The sequence below is a fragment of the Danio rerio genome, chromosome 18, assembly GCF_049306965.1.
Source record: "Danio rerio strain Tuebingen ecotype United States chromosome 18, GRCz12tu, whole genome shotgun sequence".
NCBI classification, from domain to species: Eukaryota; Metazoa; Chordata; class Actinopteri; order Cypriniformes; family Danionidae; genus Danio; species Danio rerio.
Genome location: NC_133193.1, coordinates 13,204,151 through 13,231,544, shown reverse-complemented (window position 1 = coordinate 13,231,544; position 27,394 = coordinate 13,204,151). Strand labels below are relative to the sequence as shown.

The window sequence follows — 27,394 nt, the reverse complement described above, 5'->3', positions numbered from 1 at the left end:
TTTGTTAATATTTTGTTAATAAAGCATTACTAACCATAATGCATGTAGCAGTTTCCTTTAGTAGGGTCCAGCTCAATCGCCTTGAGAAAGAACTTCTCTGCTTCCGTTTTTTGACCCTGAAATGAAAACAAACACGGCGTATAAGGAATCTCTTCAGGGTGAGGTTTTCACGGAATCTTTCATTTTTCATTTCTGAACTTTGACCTGATGTATAATGTTCACTGGAGCAGCAGGAAATGCGTTCAGGAATTCCAGTGCCTTATGCTGCTATAATTGCACAGTTGGACTGCATGAATAACTCCATGAGGTTTTCCTTGTGTTCACTTTAAAAATTTAACAGGGCTCTGGCACAAACATCGAAAACATTTTTGCACTATAGCCTTATAGCACAAACTAAAATAGGATTTTTTTTTATTGCAATGAGATTTGCATGGAATTTAGTTCTTATATACAGTTACTTACATACAAGAATAAATAGACATATTTCAGTAATTAAGAGTAATGATTACAAGAACAGAAATGTGGTATTGTATTGAATATATTAAGTTTATTTGTTATTATTTTAACCCTTTCAAGCATATTAATTAGGCAAGCATTTTTTATAGTGAAAAAAACAAAAACAATATATATATATATATATATATATATATATATATATATATATATATATATATTTTCCAGCAAAATATTGCAATACAAAATATATAAATGATTACTGAAGGATCATGAGATACTGAAAATTCAGGTTTGAATCGGTAATAATTACACTTAAAAATATGTTTAAAACACACTGTATATACTGTAGTCCATTTTTGCCTGAAGTAATATTACAACTACTACTGTTTTGATTGTAATTTTGTACACATAATGCAGCCTTGGTGAGTAGAAGAAACTTCTTAAAAAGAAAACATTAACAACTCCTAACTTTTGTGACTTTTTGCTTGGTAGTGCATATAATGAAAAAAAAAGAAAAGAAAAAAAATCTCGATACAAATCATTTTGGCTGTGGTCTGAGAGGCATTATCAAACCCATGATTCACCTGATTAACCATGCATGCCGTTATCTGTAGGCCAGCTGCAAAAAGTGATATATTTGTATTTATTCTTCATAATTTAAATCCCCAGCGCAGCGAAGTGTAACTTTAAATCAATGCATTGCACTCACAGAGATGCCTACAATATACCAAGACAGTGCTGTTTAATGTTAGACATGGATGTTTGTGAACTTACACCATGTCGAGACTGTGAAAGAAATAAAGAAAGCTGTCTCATGGGACACTTGACCTGCATAATCTATGCAAAGGGGAGTAAAGGGTCAGATAAAGGGGTTTCTAAAAAAAAAGTGCTTAATGCTTTTGAAAAAAAATCTCGTATATGCACGAGGACAGCGTTTGATAAAAAATACAGCGGAAAAAATATGTATTTTTCTGAATTATTACAAGTTTAAATAACAGTTATAACCGTTATATTCATTATGTTGAATTTCAGTATTCAAGCAGATTTTTTCGCATCATTACTCCAATATTCAAAGCCAAATTACTTTCTGAAATCATTTTAATAGTTGTGTACTGTAATATTTGTGCTGCTATCATTTCTGTGACAGGATTCTTTGATGAACAGAACATTTTTTTAAAGCTAAATTATTTTTCAGTGTTTACTGCCTTTTTTTCAATCATTTTTTGCTTAAATAAATAAATAAATCTCACTAACACTAAATTTTATTAAACTTAACCTTTTGATTTTGATTTGATCCTTGTTTACAATTTATTATTATTATTATTATTATTATTATTATTATTATTATTATTATATCAAATATAGATTTAGCACAGCGATAAGCTTTAAGTTCCTGACAAAACACGTCTCAGTGTCTTCCGCTGAGGTTGTGTTATCACTCTAAAGCAATATCCTGCTTCACCCCCTTTCCTCTGAACACACACACATACACATGCCTGTGCCGCACCCCCAACCCCATAATCTGAGCATGACATCAGAGAGACAACAGACACACTGCTGTTCCGACGTCTCTGAGGTGTTCGAGAGCCGATTCTGAGCCTGATTAATGGCGGAAATGAGAGAATTCAATAATGCAGCTGAAAAACTCCATCACACAACACATGTCTATGTTAATAAGAGGGACATTACTCTACTATGGCCAAGAGGGGACCAAGGTTTTTGTAATTCTGAAGAAAATAAATGACATTAAAAACAGTAAAAAAAAAAAAAAAAAAAAAAAAAATATATATATATATATATATATATATATATATATATATATATATATATATATATATATATATATATATATATATATATATATATATATATTTAAAAAACTGTTTTTTAATGTAATTTTAATTTCTTCAGTATTTTGATTGATAATTTATATATATATATATATATATATATATATATATATATATATATAGAGAGAGAGAGAGAGAGAGAGAGAGAGAGAGAGAGAGAGAGAGAGAGAGAGAGAGAGAGAGAGAGAGAGAGAGAGAGAGAGAGAGAGAGAGAGAGAGAGAGAGAGAGAAAATTATCGACTGTCAGTAGGATTTTTAAAATGTTTTAAAAAAGCTTATCCTGCTCACCAAGGCTGCATTTATTTAATCAAAAATACAGTAAAAATTTTGAAACTGAGTAATCTTCTTGGACTTTAAAATAACAAAAGTTCAAAAGTAGATTATAATTTAATTTAATAATTTATTCCAGTGATTTTAATGATAAATTTTCGACTTCATTACTCCAGTCTTCAGTCTCATGATCCTTCAGAAATCACTCTAATATTAACTATTATTATTATTATTATTATTATTACTAATGATAATAGTAATAAAATCGATAATAATTTCACTTGAAACTACATACAATAAGTAATAGATGAATATTTAATAAATAAATATTTAACAATTCAACAACTTTTTTTTACATTTAATAAATGCTGTCTTGATGAACAGAATAAATTTCTTATCAAAAAAACGTGAATCAAAACATGACCCCAATCTTTTGACCTGTATATGGAAATAATAAATTAATAAATTGGACAACAAAACATGCAAAGTAGGGACCTGTAACTCTGAGTGTACACAAACATACACTAAAACATGCATGCATGCACGCATGCGCACAAAAAGTCAGTTTTGTCAGGCTCTGTGACCCTGTGAGTTTGTGAAAGAGGTCAGAAAAGGTCAAGGAAGGTCAGCACAGCAGGGGAAAGGACTGAGTTTAATCATGTCTCTGTCCTTCGACCCCTGACCGAGAAGATTTCCCTGTTCCCCACCTGGAAATGATGTGCGCACAATGTGACGCTGACAAGATAAACTCTTCCTTATTGCTCATTTCTCATAGTAATGATGTTTTCACACTGTATAAGTATCCGTTAATTGTAGTTTATGCTTTTTATGGTTTAAAAAAAAAAAATCTCTGCGCTGAGAACTTTTGATGTTGGTTTTTGATTTAAATTTTATGTAATTTTAAACTACGCTGTAAAAAAAAAGTTGACTCAATTTGTAAGGCAACTTGCTGTAAAGCTTTTTAAGTTGACACAACTTGAATCGAGTCAAGTGCAGTACTTGGGTTAAAAGTAGAGTCAACTCAAAAAAGCTTTGCAGCATGTTTTAATAATAATAATAATAATAATAATAATAATAATAATAATAATAATAATGATGATGATGATGATGATAACAACAACAATAATAACAATAACAATAACAATAATAATAATAATAATAATAATAATAATAATAATAATAATAATAATAAATATTAAATTGTAATATTAAGTCAGAAAAAAATCAACTTTTTTCCAGAGTATATATGGTATGTCTGGATTGGCCATGTAAACAGAATATGGTGTAGAGGGCGGAGATTTCTTTTTGGGCAACATTCCCAAGCAGCATAATATCAGTAAGAGGAGCATGGTTAAGTATATTGTGGCTGACTCCATCAATCCATTATCAAAAGATAAGGACAGCCACCACAAACTCAGAACTCTCAGATTAAATGACCACCTAAAGAATAACAGTATGCGCTAGCCAAATAAACATTATGAATTTTAATTTTAAACACATGTAAAACATTTAAGGACAGTTATGTCTAATTTGTAAAACGTGATAATGCATATCAATATATAGACTTCAGCAAATGATTTTGCCAAACTAACACATTACAGCATGACACGCAATGCTAACTAACAATGCTTAGAAATAACCAATTAGTAAATACCTGTAATACTTTCACTATTATTTCAACAACAATAGTGGGATTTCAAGAAATAATTTTAAATAAATGATGACATGTTGACCATTTCAAAATGGCAGATATGTCAACATGTCTGAAGCAGCTGAATATGGTATTTACATTTACTTATCTACAGTTTTAAGTACCTTGAGTGCAACCAACAAACAAATCCTCATCCATTCAAGTTTGCTGAAGGTCATTAAAGTGATCAAATCACTGTCCAAGTCCTCTTTACCCCTGAGGAGCTTTATTTTCACACCCAAAGGATTATGGAAACCCATGTTTTACTCTGTTTCTGCATTAAGCAAGCAGAAACCGCAAAGCACCTGAGAGCTTTGAGCGAAAACTTTGTTCAAAATCAATATGGCTCTGAAGTTGAGAAAACAGCTTTTGAATTTGGTTTCCACTGGAGTGAGTTTCATCACAGCGGCGCGGATATATGATGGATCGACTTTGTCTCTGGTGGACTGACTCGTTTTGGCCTCTCCAAATGGCTTCATTCAGGATGCTTGTGTAGTTTACTTGTTTTCTTTGGTTGCGGGGTGACTCCCTCGATTGGGATTTTTGAGGACAGCCTGTCTTGGGGTTTTAGATGACTGAGAGAGAAAGAGAAAGATGGAGAAAAACAGAGGCAGCATCCTTTCATCTCAAAGCATTTACTACCTGCTGCGTGAAATGAAGAAACTGAAAGAAATTAAATTTAAAGTTAATCTAAACCATTCTAAAATAATAATGATTTGATAAAAATATTACACAGTTTGTGTTACTTGCACCAGCGTTTAGGAACATTATTAGTGTCTAAAAAAAACAATACAGTTCATTTTTTCGTATGAAATAATAATAAAAAAAGCTAATACTAAATCTACTTTTACAACTACAAGTACAAGTACAACAACATCAACTATTACCACTATTACAAGTACTACAAGTACAGCAACAACAATTTTTACTGCTTCTGCTAAAACAACAACAACTACTACTACAACAACATGTACAACTACTACATTCACAACAACAACTACTACAGGTACAACTACTACATTTACAACAACAACTACAACTACTAGCTACAACCACTACTACAACTTCAACAACAACTACTACAAGTCAACTACTACAATTACAACTACAACTACTAAAGCTACAACAACAACAACTACTACTACAAGTACTACAGTTACAACTACAACAACTTCAACAATAACAACAATTACTACTCCAAATATTACAGTTACAACAACAGCAACTACTACTGCTACAACAACTACAACAAGTACAACTACTACATTTACAACAACAACAACAACAACTACTACTATTACTACAACTACTGCTACAACAACTACTAGATACAACCACTACTACAACTTCAACAACTACTGCAGGTACAACTACTAGTTACAACTACTACAACAACTAGAACTACTACTACTACAACAACTACTAAAGCTACTACTACTACTACAAGTATAAAACTACAACAAATTCAACAACAACTACTACTGCCACAACAACTACAACTACTACTGCTACAACAACTACTACTACTAAAACAACTACCAGTTACAACCACTACGACAGCTTCAACAACAACAACTACAACAAGTTACAAATACTACAACTAGTGCTATTATTAATATAACTACTACTACTACTACTACTAAAACTACAACTATTACTACAACAACAACTACTACAAGTACAACTATTACAGTTACAACTACAACTTCAACAACTAATACTACTACAAATACTACAGATACAACAGCTACTTCTACTACTACAACTAGAACTACTAAAGCTACAAGTACAACTACTACTGTTACAACAACAACTACTACTACTACTACTACTACTACTACTACTAAAATTACAACTACTACTACTAAGACTTAAAACACATCTGTTTCGCTGTGTCTTTACTGAATGAGCACTGTGCATAGTCCAACTGATTTTTTTCTTTCATTCTTTTATAACCTGTTTAAACACATTTTAATATGATTTGAATCACTTTTATTATCTGTTTTGATTTTCTTATACCTGTCTCTTATAATTTTAATTCAATTTTTATTTATGTCCTTTATATGTAAAGCAATTTGAATTGCCACTGTGTATGAAATGTGCTATATAAATAAACTTATCTTCGCCAATTCTGATGTGTGTACAAATTTTTGTGAGTTTTTACACGTTTAGACCATGATAAATGTGATTCATTCTGCAATAATAATTATTATTATTATTAATAAATACAGTTGTCTGAATATTATTCTACTATCAGAAAATTATAAATATGTTCTGAACCTTGAAGAATTTCCAACAGTACGAATATGAAAATCACTTTTTTTCTTTTAAACACATACGCAGACAATTCATTCACAACAAAATAAGGAAACTAAACTATGTCAATTTAGCCTTTAAACTATATTCCTGATTAGCATGGAGTCCATCACATTCCTCCTTTGATTTTCTTGTCACGCTAGATTAAAAGTAAAGCTCAGAACAATTCCTCTTTTACTGTCTCTGCTGAACTTTAGAGATGGTAATTGAAGACAGTCTGTATTTTCTTTAATCAGCTGCTGGTGGCCTGTGGGTGAAGCAGGCCTGAAGACCAACATATGGCCACAATGGAAATAAAAGGAGACAGACACAGGTAAACCCGAGACGCTCCGCTCGGCCGTTTCCAACACATCTTCTCTCATATCTGTCCACACGGATTTCAGCTGAGCGAATTCAGACGCAGGGCATACGTGCGAGAAATCCGCTCTTCAGTTTTAGCAGCTTCGCTTTTTCAGTTTTAAGTTTCAAGATCAGAGAGAAAGCGAGAATGCGTCTGGTCTTAAGGGACTTCTGCTCGCTTTAGATTTATGGATAAAAACGGTTTCTTTATATAATGGTCTCCTGTCTTAGGCAGAAAGCCAATGTGTGCTCATGCTTCATTATGACTAAAGGGTATTTAACGGACAAAAAGTGATTTGTCTAGCAGGCATGGATGTTTACCGAGCTACTAATTGGTCATTTAGGGTGTGTTCACACTTGGCAGGTTTGGTTTAATTAAAACAAACTCTTGTGCTTGCTCTGTTAGTGTGATTCATTTAAAAAATGCTTAAACCCTGTGTGCACCAAACAAGCAGGCTAAGAACTAAGAGTAAGAAAGAAAGATTTATCTATTTATCTATCTATCTATCTATCTATCTATCTATCTATCTATCTATCTATCTATCTATCTATCTATCTATCTATCTATCTATCTATCTATCTATCTATCTATCTATCTATCTATCTATCTATCTATAAAATACATTCAAGTGTTTTTTGGGATTTTACAATGTGGTCAACAGTAATTTATGAAAGAAAGCTCTTCTGTCATCTTTTGGATGAACAATCAGCAATTTGATAGTCTGTTGACTTATTAAAACTTATATACCTGCAAAAGCATACAATAAAATGATAAAAAGTGACAGTAAAGATATAGCCTTAACTGTCAGGCATACACATACATACATATACAGTAGAAACCAGAAGTTTACATATACTGTATAAAAAGGCACATAACCATTTAAAAAAAGTCAGATGTTATGCGACTAAACTTTTTCTCTTTTAGGTAAGTTAGGATTATCAAATTTGTTTCTGTTATGCTTAATAGCAGAATATTGAAAGAGATATTTTTGAGAAATTGTTATAACTTTTCTTGAAAGTCAAGTTTACATACAATAAGATTATTATGCATCTGAAAAAGCTCAGATGATGATGTCAAGGTTTTGGAAGTTTCTCATTGGCTAATTGACAACATTTGAGTTAATTGGAGGCACAAATTTAGACTAGTATTTAAGGAAAACCTCAAACACACTGCTTCCTTGTGTGACAACATGAGAAAATCAACAAGCCAGAATCAAAAAAATTCAGATTACAATTTGCTAAATTACACTGGGAAAAATAATAATTTTTGAAGACATGTCCTGTGGTCTGATGGAACTAAGATGGAACTGTTTGGCCATAATGACCAGAGTTACATTTGGAGGAAAAAGGGAAAGCTTATAAGCCTAGCAACACCATTCTAAATATAAAATATTAGGGTGGCAGCATCATGTTGTGGGGCTGTTTTGCTGCAGGAGGGACTGGTCTACTTCACAGCATAGATGGCATCATGAGGAAAGAACATTATGTAGAAATACTGAAGCAACATCTCAAGATATCAGCCAGGAAATTAAAGTTTGGCCACAAATGGGTCATTCAAACAGACCATGACCCTAAGCATACTGCCAAATTAGTTACAATGTGCTTTAAGGACAACAGAGTGAATGTTTTGGAGTGGCCATCACAAAGCCCTGATCACAATCCTATAGAAAATTTGTGGGCAGAGTTGAAAAGCTTGTGCGAGCAAGACGGCCAACAAATCTAACTCAGTTGCACCAATTCTGTCAGGAAGAATGGGCCAAAATTCCTTCAAACTATTGTGAGAGGCTTGTGGAAGGATACCCAAAACATTTGACCAAAGTTATACAGTTTAAGAGCAAAGCTGAAAAAAAATACCAAGAAAATGTGTGTAAACTTTTGACTGTCCAGAAATTAATAAAAAATTCTCCCAAAAAAATACATCTTCCATAAAAATGCACTTTGGACCAGATATTTGGGACTTTAGATTAGCAAATATATATGTGTGTGTGTGTGTGTGTGTGTGTATATATATATATATATATATATATATATATATATATATATATATATATATATATATATATATATATATATATATATATATATATATATATATATATATATATATATATAATTAGTAATATTGCTAAGCATTTCATCTGAATAGCTTTAAAGGTAATTTACTCAATATTTATATTTCTTAACTCTCAGATTACAGTAATTTAAATAACTGTATGTAGAGCCATCATCATCCTACAAGTCAAGCTGGTGCATTTAGCTTTCAGTACTGCAAGTCAAATGTTTTAGAACAGGGGTCACCAAACTTGTTCCTGGAGGGCCGGTGTCCTGCAGATTTTAGCTCCAACCCTAATCAAACACACCTGAACAAGCTAATCAAGGTCTTACTAGATATACTTGAAACACCCAGGCAAGTGTATTGAGGCAAGTTAGAGCTAAAACCTGCAGGGACACCGGCCCTCCTGGACCGAGATTAGTGACCCCTGTTTTAGAACAACACAAAGGATGTTAAATAATGATTTCATTTTCAGCAAGGTTTTGAGCAAGGCAAAGTTCCTGGATTTTATTTCCCAAGGTTCAAACTGGCAAACCTGTGTCTAAATATTTATAGCTAAACAACTCAAGCGCTTTTTCTTTCAGTGTGGGTTATTGTGTTTGTTTACCGTCATAGCCAGGAGCTTGCCGTATGTGAGGTGTGCAGGTATATGGTCAGGTTTGGCTCGGAGGGACTCTTTATACCAGTGTTCTGCCTCGGTGAGTTTGTTCAGCCTCATGAAGGCCTCTCCTGTGAGACACGAGACAGAGGTCAGGTCAACAGGTCAGAAGTTAAAGAAGCACATAACCAGCCCTGCGCCGTGCTTCATCCCACAGCAGAAATGAAGGCAGTCAACTGAAAACAAACCACAAAAAAATCAACACTTCATGAAATTGGATACTGGAGTGAAACCAACATGTAGCTGGTTATTGCTTACTGACCAGAAGATAAGCATTAATTATTAAAGAGATTATTTTTCATTAGATTAGATTTATTTAACAGTATTTGTAGTATATAATAATGAGCATAAAGTATACAGCTGAAGTTGAATTATTAGCCCCTCTGTTTATTTTTTCCTCAATTTCTGTTTAACAGAGAGGAGATTTTTTAACATATTTCTAAACATAGTTTTAATAACTCCTCTCTAATAACTGATTTATTTTATCTTTGCCATGATGACAGTAAATAATATTTTACTAGATATTTTTCAAGACACTTCTATACAGCTTAAAGTGACATTTAAAGGCTTAACTAGGTTAATTAGGTAAACTAGGCAGGTTAGGGTAATTAGGCAAGTTATTGTATAATGATGATTTGTTCTGTAGACTATCGGGAAAAAAAAATTCTTAAAGGGGCTAATAATTTTGTCCTTAAAATGGCTTTTAAAAAATTAAAAACTGCTTTTATTCTAGCTTAAATAAAACAAATAAGACTTTCTCTGGAGGAAAATATTATCAGACATATTGTGAAAATTCCCTTGCTCTGTTAAACATCCTTTAAGAAATATTTTAAAAAGAAAAAAAATTAAAAGAGGGGCTAATAATTCTGACTTCAACTGTAGAAGCATTAATAGCATAATTGCATTGTTAGTATTCAGAATATTATTAATAGCATTAAAAAAATTACATATTTTGCAACATTGTACATAATATGTAGGCAATATTAAAATATTATAAAAATTAAAATTTATAGATGTATATAAAGAGTTCAGATGCAAAAACTTCAAAATGCCATTTGAAATTTTCTTCTTAAATTAGCATATGTATCAGGCTCCAGTGCTTGGGTTCAGGATTTCACTTTTATGGCAAAGAATAAGGTCTTTTCATGGTATTCAACTGAAATAACTCAACATAACCAACAGAGGATGAGAATAATGCTCATTTTTTATGGAAATTTTAGACAGCATTTAGAGGTTTTTGCATCTGAACTCTTTCATATATTTATACTCTTCAATATATAAATATATCATTGAAGCATATACAGTAAGCTAATATATACAGTATATAAATATATATATCAGCATATGAAATATTATGAAATTACTTGTAATTAAAATAACATGGATTTAGCATCTACACTGTACATATACAATATACAAAAAAAAAACAAAAAAAACAACAACAACATATAGACCAACAAACAGATTCTCTGAAGCTAAAGAAATTAAAAATGTGTGAAAGGAAATAGGTTAGGACCATTGTTATTGTTTACACCCCTCAAAACGATTTATAAACATGTGGAAATCCGAATATAAATTACATAATATTATTATAAAATTAAATTAATTTTATTAAAAAATATATAAAATTATAATACAAACTTAAATATACTTAGCAATTTATTAATTTAAAAAATAATAATACAAAATATTAAGTAGAAAGATCTCAATTGCATTCATTTTTTAATTGTTTGCAGAATTATTATATTTAAAAAAAATGTTGAGGAAAAAACATCTACACTAATACATTTCTAAAAATAGCATGCCCTCCGCTCTTCAACTCTTCCTCTCAGCAATTCAAAGCTGTGTCTGTCCCACGCCAACCCTGCTCTTATAAATCCAGATGTAAAAGTGAACTCCTTATGGCACGAGTATAAACACACACTCCTATCCTTTAAACATCATCTAATTCCTCAGCCAGACTTGATCTCCCACCCACCTGCAATAACACACACACACACACACACACATAGATCATTACAGAAGAGCGAATCACAGCTACTTCACTGAGATAACACAGCCTAAACAATGTTAATGTAATGTAATTAGAGCAAAAATAACATAAGCAGAGGGTACGTGACTACACTGGGGTTTCACATGACCCGTCAGTCTGAATATGCGTCTGTCCGCACCCATGTAATGCTGGTGTCAAATATAGGACATACAGGTCATTAAAACAGCCCCAAGTCAAATAACACTGGAATTTTCAGCTATTATTACAACAATAAAAATATATATATGAAAACATAACATACTGCAGACAGCTTATTGATGACAGATGAACGATGATGTAACACTAAACTCTGCCTATATTTGTAAATCAACACTGATATTGCTTTGGAAAACCAGTAAGGTTTTTAGGGATTACAGAATCCTCTGACTCAGTTAGCAAATCTTACATAAACACTTTTTCATTCGTCACTTCCATCATTTGTTTTGAGAAACAGAATTAGATTATTCTTTCTGAAGACTCCTACCAATAAAGAGATGGAACTAACGGGATTGCGAATGTAACGATCAAAAGAAATTTGTATCCTTTTTATTACACCAATCAGTCAGGGCATTTAAAATGCTAAAAGGGATTTTGAACTATGAAATATTCTGCAAAACGGTTTCAAAAATGATAATAATCACAAATTAGTCTTGTACACTTTTTCCCCTCACACATACCCTACCATGGGATTTGCACTTATTGCCCATGACCTGAATATCAGACTGATCCTTTAAGAAAAGTCTCATACAAGTAAACATTGTGTAGAATGGCATCAAACTAAATAAATTGCCACGGACATGCCATTACAGGAACAACATCCGCAGAAAAATACCATTACAAGTGAAATGGTTGGGATGAAGTGGCGTCTGACAAAAAGGCATCGCATTAAATAGCAACAGACAAAAACACAAACGAAAGTAAATCAGTGTCATGTCCGTAGACAAACATTGTTTGTATTTTTTCTACCGTTTTTGCTCTTGTCATTTTGATTAGGTCCGCCTACTCCGACAGCTGATTGGTCAGGAGACTGGTCTGTCATAATTGGACCACGTGGCTTGGCAACATACTTTAAAAAGGATGGCAGAAAGAGCGGAAAGGAGCGCACTTTTCTTTGATCTTGTTTTTGTAATGCAATGTATTTTTTATTTAATGCCATGTCAGCAACCAATGCTATTTTAACTATTTTGACCAATGCTATTCATGGCAAGAACATTTCAATAATAAATATACGATTTAAAAACAACAAACAAATGAATACATGAATTAAAAAAAATAATAATAATTTAGCGCTAACAAATGATAAAAATTCTACATTTTTTCTGGTGTCACTAAAAATGTCCTTAAGAGAGTTCATTTCATTAAAAAAGCCGTCTGGAACCACATTTTGTCCACTTTTGGGACTTCTGTGTTTTGTACATTTTAATTTAGTTTGATTTGTTTGTTACTTTGATTGCCCAGCTCTTTCCAGCTTCATACAGAGTTACCACTCATTTAGTTTACTCTTTTCTCAGAGAGAAAAATGGATAGGGAGGATGTTGTACGACTTTCATCTTGCAAATACGTAGGTAACTTATTGTTAGAGACACCAGGTAAAAGGTGAATGCCATCTTTTGTTTTTATTTATTGAATAGTTGAGAATAGAGTAGACTTATTTGTTTCATTGTGCTTTCTAGCGAGGTAAGAGTTAGAATTGTTTTGTTGTATTTTTTTCCTTTGTTTGGCGTCACTAGCGTCCCCATACTCCTGCGTTGACCTAACATTTTAGTCTGATACTTTCTTTTTAAACTTGCTACTTTACTACATTTTTTTCATTACTGCAAATATTTAATTTGCTTTATTTATTTGTACATTTGTATGGTTGTCACTTTTGTAAATTTAATTACTTTTGTTGGCATTTCCGTTGTCTATGTCTTTTTGCTTTCACCATCACAAAGTCAATTGCCAAACCTTAAATGTTATTACTTTTACCTTAGACTAACATCAAAGAGGTTGTGATTACAGACAAAAACCTATTTGTATGAAACAGCATCCGTGAGACAAAAGACAAAGAATGAAAATGCATTGGCTGAAACATTAAAAAGACATTGTAAAAAGCAGCATCTGACAAAACAACATAGGAGGAAAGTATCAGCCAAAAGTCATCAAACGAAAAGACAAAATAAAATTAGATGAAAGACCGTAAAATATTGTACAAAAATTTTAATTAAATCATTTAAAAAGACTCTGGATGAAATACCATTAGATATAAATGCATCAGAATAAATTTTCTTCAGATGAAAAAAAAATGGCATTGGACAAGATGACATCAGACAAAATGCTGTAGACTAACGCTGGGTTCTTAAAAAAAATAAAAAAGAATCTCTAAATAAAATAAAATTAAATTAAGTATTTGTGCAAGTAGATTACATACAAAGTAAATGCAAACACACAAATATTGGTCAAAATTCTACCAGGTGGCATGAATGATGCTGAATGTGTGACATGTTTGTCTTGACCGCAAGTTATTAGCCTTTATTGCATCAAGTTATCGCACAAGTGCAAATAATTCAACACGAGCCAAAAATGAGCTTGAGGTGAAAAACATCCCGTGAGTAAACTAGAGCTAGTGACGTAGTGCACTGTGTGGAGTTTTCTTGTTCTCCCTGTGTCTGTGTGGGTGACCTCCTCAGTCAATTTGTACTGGGTTCAGTTGAACACAGGAGAAAGCTGAGGATGCAGGTTGTTAAAATGAGTACAATAGAGTGGAAACAGCAAAAACAAACACATGAACATAAAACAGATAAGCGAACACAAATGAGCTCTGAGGCAAAGGAGTATGGGGAAATAAAAAACATAAATAGTTAGGAAAAATACAGCCGGGAGGAAATAATTGTGAGAAAATGAGATGGGAGGGCAAGACTGAACGCTGTGGGTTGGTAAATAGGTTGCATAAGATATTAAAATCCAACTGTTTGCTCCCATGCTTTAAATAAAACAGGAAAGTGATTCTCACGCTCTCTGCGCCGTACGGAGCCTTTAACTTATCTTGTTGTTGAAGCTGTTAACTCGATCTGACAAAATCAATTCTATGGATCAAAGAAAGCTTTTGAAATGGGTTCCTGAGAAAAACACCAATACAATTACAGGCCCACTGTTGTGAGACAAGATAAAAAAACAACAAAACAATTTGGAGTTACAGTATAAGGGATACAGTCAGTCAGTCTTTATCACGAAATAAGCTGGAGTTTATTTTGCAATAATGACATGCTGACTGTACATTATCCCACTTATTACACAACTGCTTACTAGATAAATATATGCGCATGAAATATTGATGAGTTGAAATTATTTTATTACACTGTAAAAAGCTTAACTAGCTTATCTTGTTGAATTTATGCTACAAACAGCTTAAAGACTTTGCCAAGAAATGCAGTTCATAACAACACAGAAAACAACCTGTCTAGAAATTAAACACTGGGATATTATAATATTCTTTTCTGGTTTTAAGAAATTAATTATTCATAAAAATGCATTAAAAGATAAAAAGTTACAGTAAATATAAAAATACATTTATAATAGTAAAAAAAAGCAAAATTTTAAAGGTCCCATGAAATTAAAATAAAGTTTTTTAGGTGTCAGTGTTGCTAGATTTAAAGATATCTATTAGCTAGTGTGCTCCAAAACAGTGACAAAATGGGAGTTTAGATGATATAAAACTGATACAAACTGGTAAGGCTTGCAGTTTGTCCCTTCCGTCTAAATGGATCAACGGTTTGATTCACGTTACCTTACACTACAGTTTCTCACCAAATCATAACCAATTAAATGCTTTCTAGTTTCTGACATGCTCCACCCCCTTCAAGATGCTTCCCATTTGAAATACATTTGATGTACCTGAGCTCAACCACAATCACTAGCAGAGCAGTGATAAAACAAAACACTACTGGCTGTTTTTTTTTTTTTTAAGGGGAGGAGCTTCACTATGTCCCACCGTCTCTTCATGTTTCGGTTGAGATTACGTCAAAAATCAAATAAAAATGCATATTTCATAGCACTTCACAGGACCTTTAAATAAAAAAATTATTCACAACAAAAATATTAAAACATTCATTCATCCATTTCGGCTTAGTCCCTTTATAAATCAAGGGTCGTCACAGTGGAATGAACCGCCAACTTATCCGGCACGCGTTTTACGCAGTGGATGCCCCTATCTCTGTGAAACATCCACACACACTCATTCACACTCATACACTACGAACAATTAAGCCGACCCAATTCACCTGTACCACATGTCTTTGGACTGTGGGGGAAACCGGAGCACCCGGAGGAACCCCACGCGAATGCAGGGAGAACATCCAAACTCCACACAGAAACGCCAACTGATCCAGCCGAGGTTCGACCCAGCGACCTTCTTGCTGTGAGGCGACAGCCTTACCAACTGCGTCACTGCGTCGCCATTTATTAAAACATGTAACCATTTAATAAACCCAGCTCTGCGATCTCATAATAGCAGTCACTTTAAATAAAATTTAAAAAATGTAATAAATTGCAGCAACTATGCAAATACATTTGAGTCCAGTACAAAGTATAAACACAAAGAAACAGACTTACCCATCATATTATAAAGGCTCTGCGGGGCAAACTGCCTAGGCATCTTCTGTATCGCTTCTTTATAAACAGATATAGCCTCCTAAAAAAACAGAATAGACCATTAACTGTATAAGCCACAATTATATGAATAACCAAAGATTAAATAAAGAAATAAATCCTGAAAAATGTAGTTTCAGAATAACTAACTAGAATGTTATGTTAGAACTTGTATTGATATTTTTTTTCTTAAATTTTTTTTGCATTCACTTGATAAAACTAGTGGTTTAGAAACTAATTATTTAATAATTTAAAGATTTTCTGTTTTTCCATTTGCTTACGGTTAAAAAGTAGCTTCATATCTTCATTCATATCTCCACTGTTAAATGCTTTAACATGTGTCTGACCTTGACGGACTGAAAAGAATTGTAAATGAACTGTGAAATATATCTTAATGTCAAAGAAGGCGTGGCCTCATTGACACACCCACTAATCCCATAATCATCATGAACAATTGATTTTTTGTTTATTAGTGACCTTTTAAAAATGGTCCCCAAAAAGTGGTACGATATGGTTCGCTTTTTGGTATCTTTTGACAGTGGAAATGGACATAAAAGCATATCTAACCGTACCGTATTATACCGCTCAGTGGAAACGGGCCATTAGTTCATTTCTTAGTCATTTAAAGGCAATAAGTTTACTCACTTTTTAACTAATCACTTTTTACGGTGCACCTACATTTATATAACAAATGCTATTTTCTTTGTATAAACTACCCCTTCAATTGTTTCAAACCCTTTGATCACATCAGATTTGGTGCGAACATACAGGTTCATGACCTGTTCCACTGAGTGGTACAGTATGGTATGGTACAGGTCGGTACGGGTCACCTTTATCAGGCTTGCGTTTCTACTGCCAAAAGGGTACCAAAGGTACGGCATGGTGTTCAACAGAACATTTCAGTCGACGTCATTCTCGCTTAAGAAAACGTCAAAGTAAAGCTGTACAGGTCATTCATATATCATACGAGAAACCCTTCTCACAAAACAGATGTTTTATACACATAAATACTTGTCTAAAAATGTTCATTACTAACCTTTCTATGAACATATATATAATTAAATATATAATGAAATATATAATTAAAAAATTATAACTGCAGATCAATGACTGTGCAAAATGGCCTGCTGTACCGTCTGCGATTGTATAAAATAAATAAATAAAAGTAATATATATGAGCACATACAGTCCCCGATATGTTACTAATTACAGAAAAACTACACAGAGCAGACATTTAGTCCGTATTTGTGTTCAAAAACAGTTTGTTAATCTTTTAGGTTGCTGAAAGAATCATTTGCTCCCGTTGTTTTTTTCGGGCTTCTTAGTTTTTTTGCACTTTCCACAGTTTCAGAAACCAAGAAACAAGAGAATGATGTCAGAAGCACTTCAATAATCATGCCCACGTTATTATCATCAGCTCAAGAAGTTTGTTATTTCAAATATAGACGCGCAGCACACTCTATCAAGAAAGTAAAACTGCTCTTGGCTTTGTGGCTGTTCCTCAAAAAGACTACAAGGTCTGTTTAAGCTAAGGTCGAACATGGCTTGTTATGATATGTATATACTGTATTATTACGGTGTAATGTCTCGACGGTTTTTAAAAATGGTGGTTCCTTTGTTTTCATCCTCCTGGCTTGTGCACGCGCTAGTGATGTTTCTCTCTCAACCAATAGCATTCAGCTGCGTGTTTAGCTCCACCTTTTGGTACCCTTTTGTTTTGCTGTGTACCCTTTGAAAAGGATACCCAAAAAGTGGTACGGTACGGTTCGCTTTATACCTTTTGACAGTGAAACAAGGCATAAAAGCGTATGAACTGTATCGTACCGTACTCTAACACTCAGTGAAAACGGGCCATTAGTTCATTTTCTTAGTAATTAAAAGGCAATAATTTTACTTACTTTTCAACGAATCCCTCTTGTACTACAGTGCTGCTACATTTTTATAACGAATACTATTTTTTTTTTTGTATAAACTACCTCTTCAATTGTTTTGATCACATCAGGTTTGGTGTGAACATACAATTTTAAAGCCCATCTCACCTCCTGATGGCCCTGTTCATGAAGCAGCTTCCCAAGGTTATAGAGGCAGCTGGTAACCGAGCTTTTGTGTGCATGGGGATCCTTCAGGTTTTCATCTGAGATCTCAGCACAAGTCACAAAAGTGCGCTTGGCTTCCTCGAGACGGCCCTGGTTCATCAGGACAATCCCTGTGTTCAAGTAGGCGGCTGAAAAAGAGAAAGAGAAAAAGGGGTGAATATCAGTGCAAAAGGTAATGAGGCTTATTGAGGCTCAGCAAAAGACCTCCACTGGGGCTCCAGGAATGAACTAGTTGATTTATGCAGATCAGCGGCCTGCAGTCTAGTCGATAAGGTGCCAATACATATTCACGATCCAGCCGGGCCTGAATTGAGTTGAAATCAGCAGGGAGATATCCCACTCCAGCTGCAGGCTTAATTCTCAAGCTCTTAATAGACCGCGGATACACACAGAACCAGATATAAATGAGTTTATATCACTTGGACGGGACAATTTATTACAACAAATGCAGAAGGGAATCAGGGGGGAAGCAGACATCCATCACTCTCGTAAAAGCTGCAATATGTTTGTGCTCAGATCTCCAATATTACTGATCTTTTACAGACGTCTGACAGTATATTAATGTAAGGATATACAAGCTCAAAACTGCTCAGAGCTGGGGAGTTACAGAACACATGTTGTCCTGTGTTTGAAATACAAAATATAATTGAAGGATATATATGGAAAAGTACATTCATTTGAAGTGTAAGTTACATTGTGTTCACCAGTCGGGGTTTAAACAGTGTCATAATGTTGACCATTTCAACAGCCGCTGCTTTAGGTTGTGCATTGACGGCCACTGTACAACATTATCTCGTCATTAATGAATTAGTTTAAAATTCAACAGATGTTCTGAGTCTCATTCAACAACGACAGAGGAGACATGAGTAGTGCTTTATTTCTTCTAACTAAATAAGTTATCAGTGGTCATTTGTGTAGTCCTGTTGTGTCAAACTCTGATCTATTCTCTCTTGTTCATTGCCTATTTTGACTAGTGGCTGCTGTGGATCCATCTCTAAACTGGAATCTCTGTTGGATTAGTTTCCTTCTCTGGCTGCTCTCTCCATAATAACAACTACGCCTGATGTTCGGCTGCACTCCCCTGCCTGCTGCATTCTCCAGCCCAGAGCTTTGATGCTCAGTGTCTGCATTTTGCCTTCTTGTTTACTTTTCTTGTTTGTTTACTTAACTTTCTCAATTGACGTTTTAATTTGACCTACACTTTTAGTTGAATTATATATATATATATATATATATATATATATATATATATATATATATATATATATATATATATATTTATATATATATATATATATATATATATATATATATATATATATATATATATATATATATATATATATATATATAGTTGATAATTTATTATAGTTTAAACATTTTATACTGTTTGCTTATAATTAGATGTGCACTGAATGTATTAAATATGAAATATATAATTAAAAAGTTTGATTATATACATTTGCAGGGCATTTTTACACTTAAAAGTTTAAATATGTAGTTTTTTAATTAAAAATATATATTTTATTTAACAGAAAAATAATGAACAATATTAAATATCAAGCAAACTGGAAAATTATTACTGCTTATCCTGCATTCTAGTCAGTATTGATAAACATTATTACATGTAGTAAGAACGTCTGCTCATGGTTGCTGAATGTAACACGACACTGTTGCTAAAGCCTTCTCACGTCTTACATTTTTACGTTGTGATAATGTAGCAAGTACATAAGTGGCGACGTTGCTTTTACAAAAACGCAATGTTGTACAGACATTGCTACAACATAAATGTATTTGTTGGGAAAAATATCTTCTATTTTTCCTCGTTTGTTTATGCTTTTGAATTGCATTATGGGATATTGCTCTCTTAAAAGAACTTTTAACTTTGAAATGACTTTTGTTATAATTTTTAATAGTTTAAAGTAGGGATGTCCTGATCAGGTTTTTTTGCCCTCGAGTCTGAGTCATTTGATTTTGAATATCTAACATTACCTAAACCCGATTCAATGATCTTTATTACATAAAAAAAGAATAAAGAAGAGCAAAGAATCAGATCCAGGAGGTCTCTTATTTTTCATTTAATTCCCCTTATTTTAACATTCAACAACTCTGTTATCAAACAGAGCCCTTCTGTGAGGTAGTTTGAACAATCAAGTAATAAACAGCATAAATTCTTCATTTGTGGACTTTAAATATATAAAAAAATGAATATAAAAACAAATAGCACCTTAACGTAAAATACCCGGCAAGCATGCGCACACACACACGCACACACACACACACACACACACACACACACACACACACACACACACACACACACACACACACACACACACACACACACACACACACACACACACACACACACGCACACACACACACACGCACGCACACGCACGCACGCACGCACGCACGCACGCACACACACATATTACAAAGAACTGCATTTCTAACTCTCACTGTCATCACAGTAGTAAGTTTCACAGAAGAAAATGTTTTTCTTAATGAAACTCACTGTATAGTGTCAGGTGTTTGTTTTTGAGGTGCCTCATAAGGTTTGTTGTAGCCTTTTCTTTTCCACCTCTTGCAATCCCAAGTTTACATATCTCATATAAACATACATATATATTCAAGTACTGATCGGGAGGTAACGTCTGATTCCGTTTGAGTCTGAAACCATGTGATCGGGTCCGATTTCCGATCACGTGATCGGATCAGGAGATCCCTAGTTTAAAGTAATATATTGTCTGGGATGGTGCTGTAAAGTATGCTACAAAACCATGTAATAAAATGACAGTACATTTTCTGATATTTTACAGTCTATACATTATTTATTATGCATTATATTACTTTAAACGACTACAATGTCAATAAAAGTCACTTTATTGAACTGTAGAGTTGAATTTTGAGCATTAAAAGTTAACAGAGCAGAGATGAACGTCTCATAATGCAATTCACAACTGTAAATAAACGCAAAGCACCACCTCCGATATTTCACTGTCAAATAGAACAGTTATCATGAACACTGTTGCTAGTGTAAACAGAAGTTTGCAATGTTTTCCTCACCTCGGAGTTCTTCTGATTGGGTCAGTTCTTTGAAACTGATCAGAGCCATAGAAAGAGAGAGAGGGAAAACTCCATTGACTCCAATGGAATGGAATGTTTCTTCAACAGCAATAGCGGCTCATGGAGATTCTCAATATTTACCAAAAGCATTTACAGCCAACTTGAGTTGTTGGTCTTGCACTTTTGAAAGGTACAATGTTTTTAAGAATAAGATTGTGTATGTTTTAATGTTATCTAACACTATTGTATAGTCCCTATTACAATGTTATATACGTGTTGTTTGAACATAAATTAGTAGTCGACTTCTCATTTGTAAATAATCTATTCTAAATATAAAACTATGCGTTCTCTACATAGCTTATAGTGCTGTAAATGTGTCAGAAAGTTTAATCTGGGGACGTAAAATCAACGTGCTGTGTGTTTAATATAGCATAATCACCACAGTGGTCGAAAAATGCTTATTATATGCATGTTGTTTTTTAATGTGACCATTAACTACTATTTGTTTTCTGCTGTAGGTTATGGATAAATATGGTGATTGTAAAAATGTAGGCGCACTGTACGAGAAAGCACGACCACCCATAGTCTTTAGTTTACAGCGTGGCTGATAGAGCAAAAGTCCAGATGAAGAACGAAGACTGCGGGTGGGAGTGGCCAGAGTTACCAGGTCATAGATGTAGTCAGGTGCTAGCCCATGCACTGCTTTTTATGTTAAAATCATAGAATTAAAATCAATACATGACTTAACAGGAAGCCTGTGAAGTTGCTGAAGTACAGGAGTGATATGGTGGCACGACATTACATTAAAAATTGGATTTTTACATGTTTTTGACACACCTCATATGCTAAAAAACTACAGCACTGTATTAAAATACTATCCTAAACAACTATAATGTAGGAGATATCCAACTAAACAATACTTGAATATATTGCTGAATAATATTTAGTAACATTTACATTTCTTTACATTTCTAGAAAACATGTTAGTCTTGATCTTCAACCAGTGATAATTACATACTTTTCGACAAGCTAGTTGATTCTGAAAATATATAAATAAAAAATAAAGATTAGCACAAAATATCTCTCTTTTTTTATCAGAGCTCATAAATCCCAAGACTCCTCTGCATGCATCCTGCTAATCGTCTCTCAGGGCAAATCAGCTCATTCAAGCAGAGCAGCAATAATTTCCTCCCATGACACTAAAAACAACATGGGAAAATTCAACCAAAAAACCTCCAAATGGCCAAAAATAGCATGTGCATTTCATTTGGATATGGGGCAAGCAAATGCATTCACTGGGCCTGACACTATGAAAGGACTTTGGCCTGAATCCTTAAGGTTTTTTTCAGTTGAAATCGAATCAAACGTCAATCATTCTTTGACAAGAGTGGAAAGTCACTGTGGAGGCCTGTGAATCATCATTATTTCTCTAATGCTGGACTTCATCCCAACACACACACACACACACAAATTTCAGACTGTAGTTGCCTGGACACTGAAGACTGAGGAGGCTTGAAATTGTGGATAAAGAGACGAGCTGTACTTACAAGCCAGTGTTGGCCTGCTCCCAATGGCAAGCTTATAGTAGTGAAGGGCCTCTGAAAACCTGCTGTTCTCCTGGAGCAACAGACCCCTGCAATCCAAACACATCAAGACAGACAAACAACAAATGTTACAAATGATGAGGGATGACATTATTTAAAACTGACAAAAAGTGTATAAATGCCGTGATACAGTCCCTTGATTTATATAAAAGTTTGTTTAGTGATATTGAATTTCAACAAAACCTTCCAAAATAAGCAAACAAATAAAACAAGTTGCGCAGCAGTAATTTAACAAGCTAGACCTTTTTAAATATATTATTTTTTAAATATATATATATATATATATATATATATATATATATATAATTTTTTCCCCCTTTTTACTTTTATCTTCATCATCATCATTCTTCTTCTTCTTCTTCTTCTTCTTCTTATTATTATTATTAATAATAATAATAATAATACAATTGTTTAATTATTTGGACATTTTTATTAATAAAATTTACTATTATTATTATTATTATTTTATTTAATTTTTTTAATTATTATCATCATTATTATTAAATATTTTTTTAATTATTTGGACATTTCATTATTGAAACTTACTATTATTATTATTTATTATTTCATGGTTTTGACATTTTATCATTTTAACTTTAAATTATTATTATTATTATTATTATTATTATTATTATTATCATCAATATTAATAAAAAATATAAATCATTTAATTATTTGGACATTTTTATTATTTAAAGTTACTATTATTATTATTATTATTAATAATAATAATAATAATAATAATAATAATAATAAATTTCATTATTTTTTACATTTTTATTATTTAAACATAAGACTACTACAACCATTATGATTATTATTACTATTATTATTATTATTATTAGCATTTTTATTTTTATTATATACTTTTACAAACATGATGTTAAATAAGAAAACAAACAAACAAGTTGCCAGAAAACAAACAAACAAATGTGCTTTTCTGATCTTATTATTCTGATCAAAAAAGTTTTAAATTGTCATAAAAATATAAATATGCAATATTTAAATATACAAAAGTAGCAATTTAATCCTCATGCTACTTTTTTTTTTTTTCTAATTACAAAAGCACATGCAAAAAATAACCCTCCCACACTGGATGACATGCAGTGTGCAAAATTATTTACAAAATGATTTCGTTCTGCCTGAAAAATTGAGATGCATCGAGAATGGGTTCGTAATCACATCACAACCCCCTGAATTAAAATCAAATCAGACTGCGAGATGCCTGAGGATCTCCTCTAACCACTGCTTTACATGTATTGCTGTGAACAGGCCAAACGTGTGCGGTATATGAATTATATATTAAGTGTCTCCGTGGCCTGACGCTGGGGGTTAATGTGTCTAGAGGGACCCTGTCAGTGTCCTCTGGAAGACGGATGAATCTGGGAACAGTGTGGGTCTAGAGGTTTACTGTGCTTTGACAGGACAGATGGACAGAATTCTGCTCACTCACAGGTTATACAACATGTCGGCCATGTTCCTTCGGTAGTACAGAGCATTTCTGTAGGCTTGCTCAGCCTCCTCCACCTTCCCCTGGTTCTTCAAGACGTTTCCCAAGTTGCCCCAGGCTAAGGACAGAGAGTAAAACAGTAAAATATGCAGTTTCATGAATAAACACTACACAACAGCACACAAAACAGAAAACAAAAACAAAGACAAACAGAAAAAAGAACAAAACGGAACCAAACAGAACCAAACAAAAAAGAAACAGAAAAAAGTGAACAAAACACCACAACACAGACAACACAAAACAGAAAACAAAACAAAACAAAGACAAAGAGAACCAAACAAAACATCAAAACAGGACCAAACAAAATCAAAACAGAACAGAACCAAAAAAAAACTAAACAAATTAAACAACACCAAATAAAAATCAAACCACATTAAGCCAAACAAACCAAACAAAACCAAAAAAACACAAAGCAAAAAAAACAAAAAACAAAGCCAAAACAAAATCCAAAGCAAAAAACAACAAAGAAAATATAATATAATATAAAAAAATATATATTTTGTATTAAAATTGGTCTGATACTGTGATAAATAAGTGATTTTGCATTAAGTGACTCATGTTTTTTTTTATCTTTAATTTACAGAAGATTATTAAAAGGGATTGATTTTCATAAAATTTTCACAACATATTATGTTTATATAAAATAATTGAGATGTATTTCATGCTTTATTTTTGTAATACGAATTTTCAAATTGTGTGTCATTAATTTTGTGGCATTATTGGTTTAATCTTTGGCCTCCAGAATATTTTTACAGTGTTCTCTGTGACGCAACCTGGCTGCAAGCACAAGGCAAAATTGTGAAACTTTTCATGATTGCAAGGCAAGACCATTTGAAATTCATACTCTTCATGAAAGGCAGAAGCAAAGAAAAAAGTAAATTACATTACAATAATGCAATCTTAGATGCTAGCCATGCATAATATCTGTGCCAAGAAAAGGGCAAAAGTGACACCGCCTGCAAAACTGGATCATGGGAGGCAATTACGAAGTCATATTGACATCGCCTGACTTGATAAATGATTTAAATGGAATTTTGACAATCAATTTAAATGACTTAACAAATGAAGATAACAGAGTGTCATTAATATATGAAATTCAATCAAGAGAGGATGATCATTTAACAGTTCAGCGGCTCTTCTACACAAACAAAATGATCTCAGTGCATGAATACAAGTGATTGATAAACTGGAAGGATTTTTAATATATGACTTGCAATTAAAGAAGCAATATTCTCAGCGCTTATGGAAATGAGTACTTAAAATGCATTGGCAAATTTGCTTTTATGCTAATGCACACTTCATAAATGTCAATCTTACTTAATTAAAAAATTATATTAACTAAAAGATTAGATTTTGAGTAATAGAGTGGAAAAACTCCAAAGATGCACTGCCATGAGAACAAACTGAGATAGCATGATACATAAAGCCTCAAACCTCATAATGTTTTATGATAAAAAGAGATTAGCTACTTTTGGTTTTCAGCTGAATTTGGAAGAAGAAAATGATCACAACACAGTTTATAATGTGTATAAATAGAGACAATTCTATAAGCAAACAGTGAATATTTATTTACATGATGCTACATAGCATTTTTTCTAAACATTTAAAAAAAGGAGTTTAAATCTGAATTTTCGTTTCATTAGCTGCAATAAAATATTTATGCACTATAAATACGTTTGAAGGAGTCTGCATGCTCATAACTTCACTAGCAATGCCAAAGTTTTAGAATATTTTTAAAATATCAATTTTTGGAGCCTTAGTGTTGCAGACTAATTTATTTACTTTTTTAATATATATGTTTTTGCTCGAGGGCTCATTTAAGATTGATGCGCATGCTTTTCTTGGCATTTTAACTAACTAACTAACTAAATGCATAAATAAAAAAATAAAAAAATTGAAAAATAAAAAATAAATAAATACATACATACATACATACATACATATATATACATACATACATACATACATACATACATACATTCATACATACATACATACATACATACATACATACATACATACATACATACATACATACATACATAAATATCTTCCAAGTAATTTTTTTTCTCATTTATTGTTCAATGCATTAATATTACTAAAACTGAATAAATGCAAGTGTATATACAACAGGCTGACAGCTATGCATCCTCAAACTTCACTAGCAATGCCGAAGTACTAAAATATTTGTATTGCCATGGTGTTGCCGACTAATTTATTTACTTTTTTATTATAGCTAAAACGGTTGATGTTCTGCCACAAGATTGTGACAAGAAGCTGCATAATAAGTCCTTAGTGGAAAAAAACAGCATTTTCACAGCATAAGTTTCAAACTACAGCTGAACAAATCATTATAAAACAGGTAAGTGACATTCTAAGTTGATCTCTCTCTTTTGTTTGTTGTAGTGCTGTGTTTATATCGTAATAATCTGGTAGTGTTTGCATTGCTCTGGTTTTTTCAGGGTTACTTATAGCGATCTCCCAATTGCAAAAGAGAAATACTGCACTGTAAGAAAATTCCAGATTTTCCCAACATTTTACTGTAACTTTCCACAGTAAATTACATTAGCATCACTTTACAGAATTTAACTGTAAATATTCGCATTAACGTGTCGAATACAGAATTTTATTGTGAAATTAATCAAATTAGCATGATTACTGTAAAAAGGGCTATATCTTTTGCATGTTAGTTATAAGAATTCAAACTCTTATTTAATTCAACATAGACATTAATACAAATGAACTTTTATGCTAGTATTGGCACTTTTTTTGAAATTTAGAAATAACAGAATGTTATTGCAGCCCCAAAAACAATTTGGTTACAT

The 27,394-nt window shown here is 32.7% G+C and overlaps 1 protein-coding gene across 3 annotated transcripts in view; it reads right to left on the bottom strand.

The window, feature by feature from the left end:
* tmtc2b (transmembrane O-mannosyltransferase targeting cadherins 2b) overlaps positions 1–27,394 on the bottom strand; it is a 190,355-nt gene that overhangs the window by 23,243 nt on the left and 139,718 nt on the right. For 2 of the 3 annotated variants that reach the window (XM_021467765.3, XM_068214883.2), the window contains exons 4-9: positions 24,513–24,627; positions 23,003–23,088; positions 18,330–18,514; positions 16,255–16,333; positions 9,582–9,703; positions 35–116 (exon numbers count right to left, since the gene is read on the bottom strand). In XM_021467765.3, coding sequence (XP_021323440.2) covers positions 35–116; positions 9,582–9,703; positions 16,255–16,333; positions 18,330–18,514; positions 23,003–23,088; positions 24,513–24,627 — 669 coding nt within the window. Of the gene's footprint in view, positions 1–34; positions 117–9,581; positions 9,809–16,210; positions 16,334–18,329; positions 18,515–23,002; positions 23,089–24,512; positions 24,628–27,394 lie in introns of all 3 variants that reach the window. The other variant, XR_012393978.1, reaches the window with a different exon arrangement.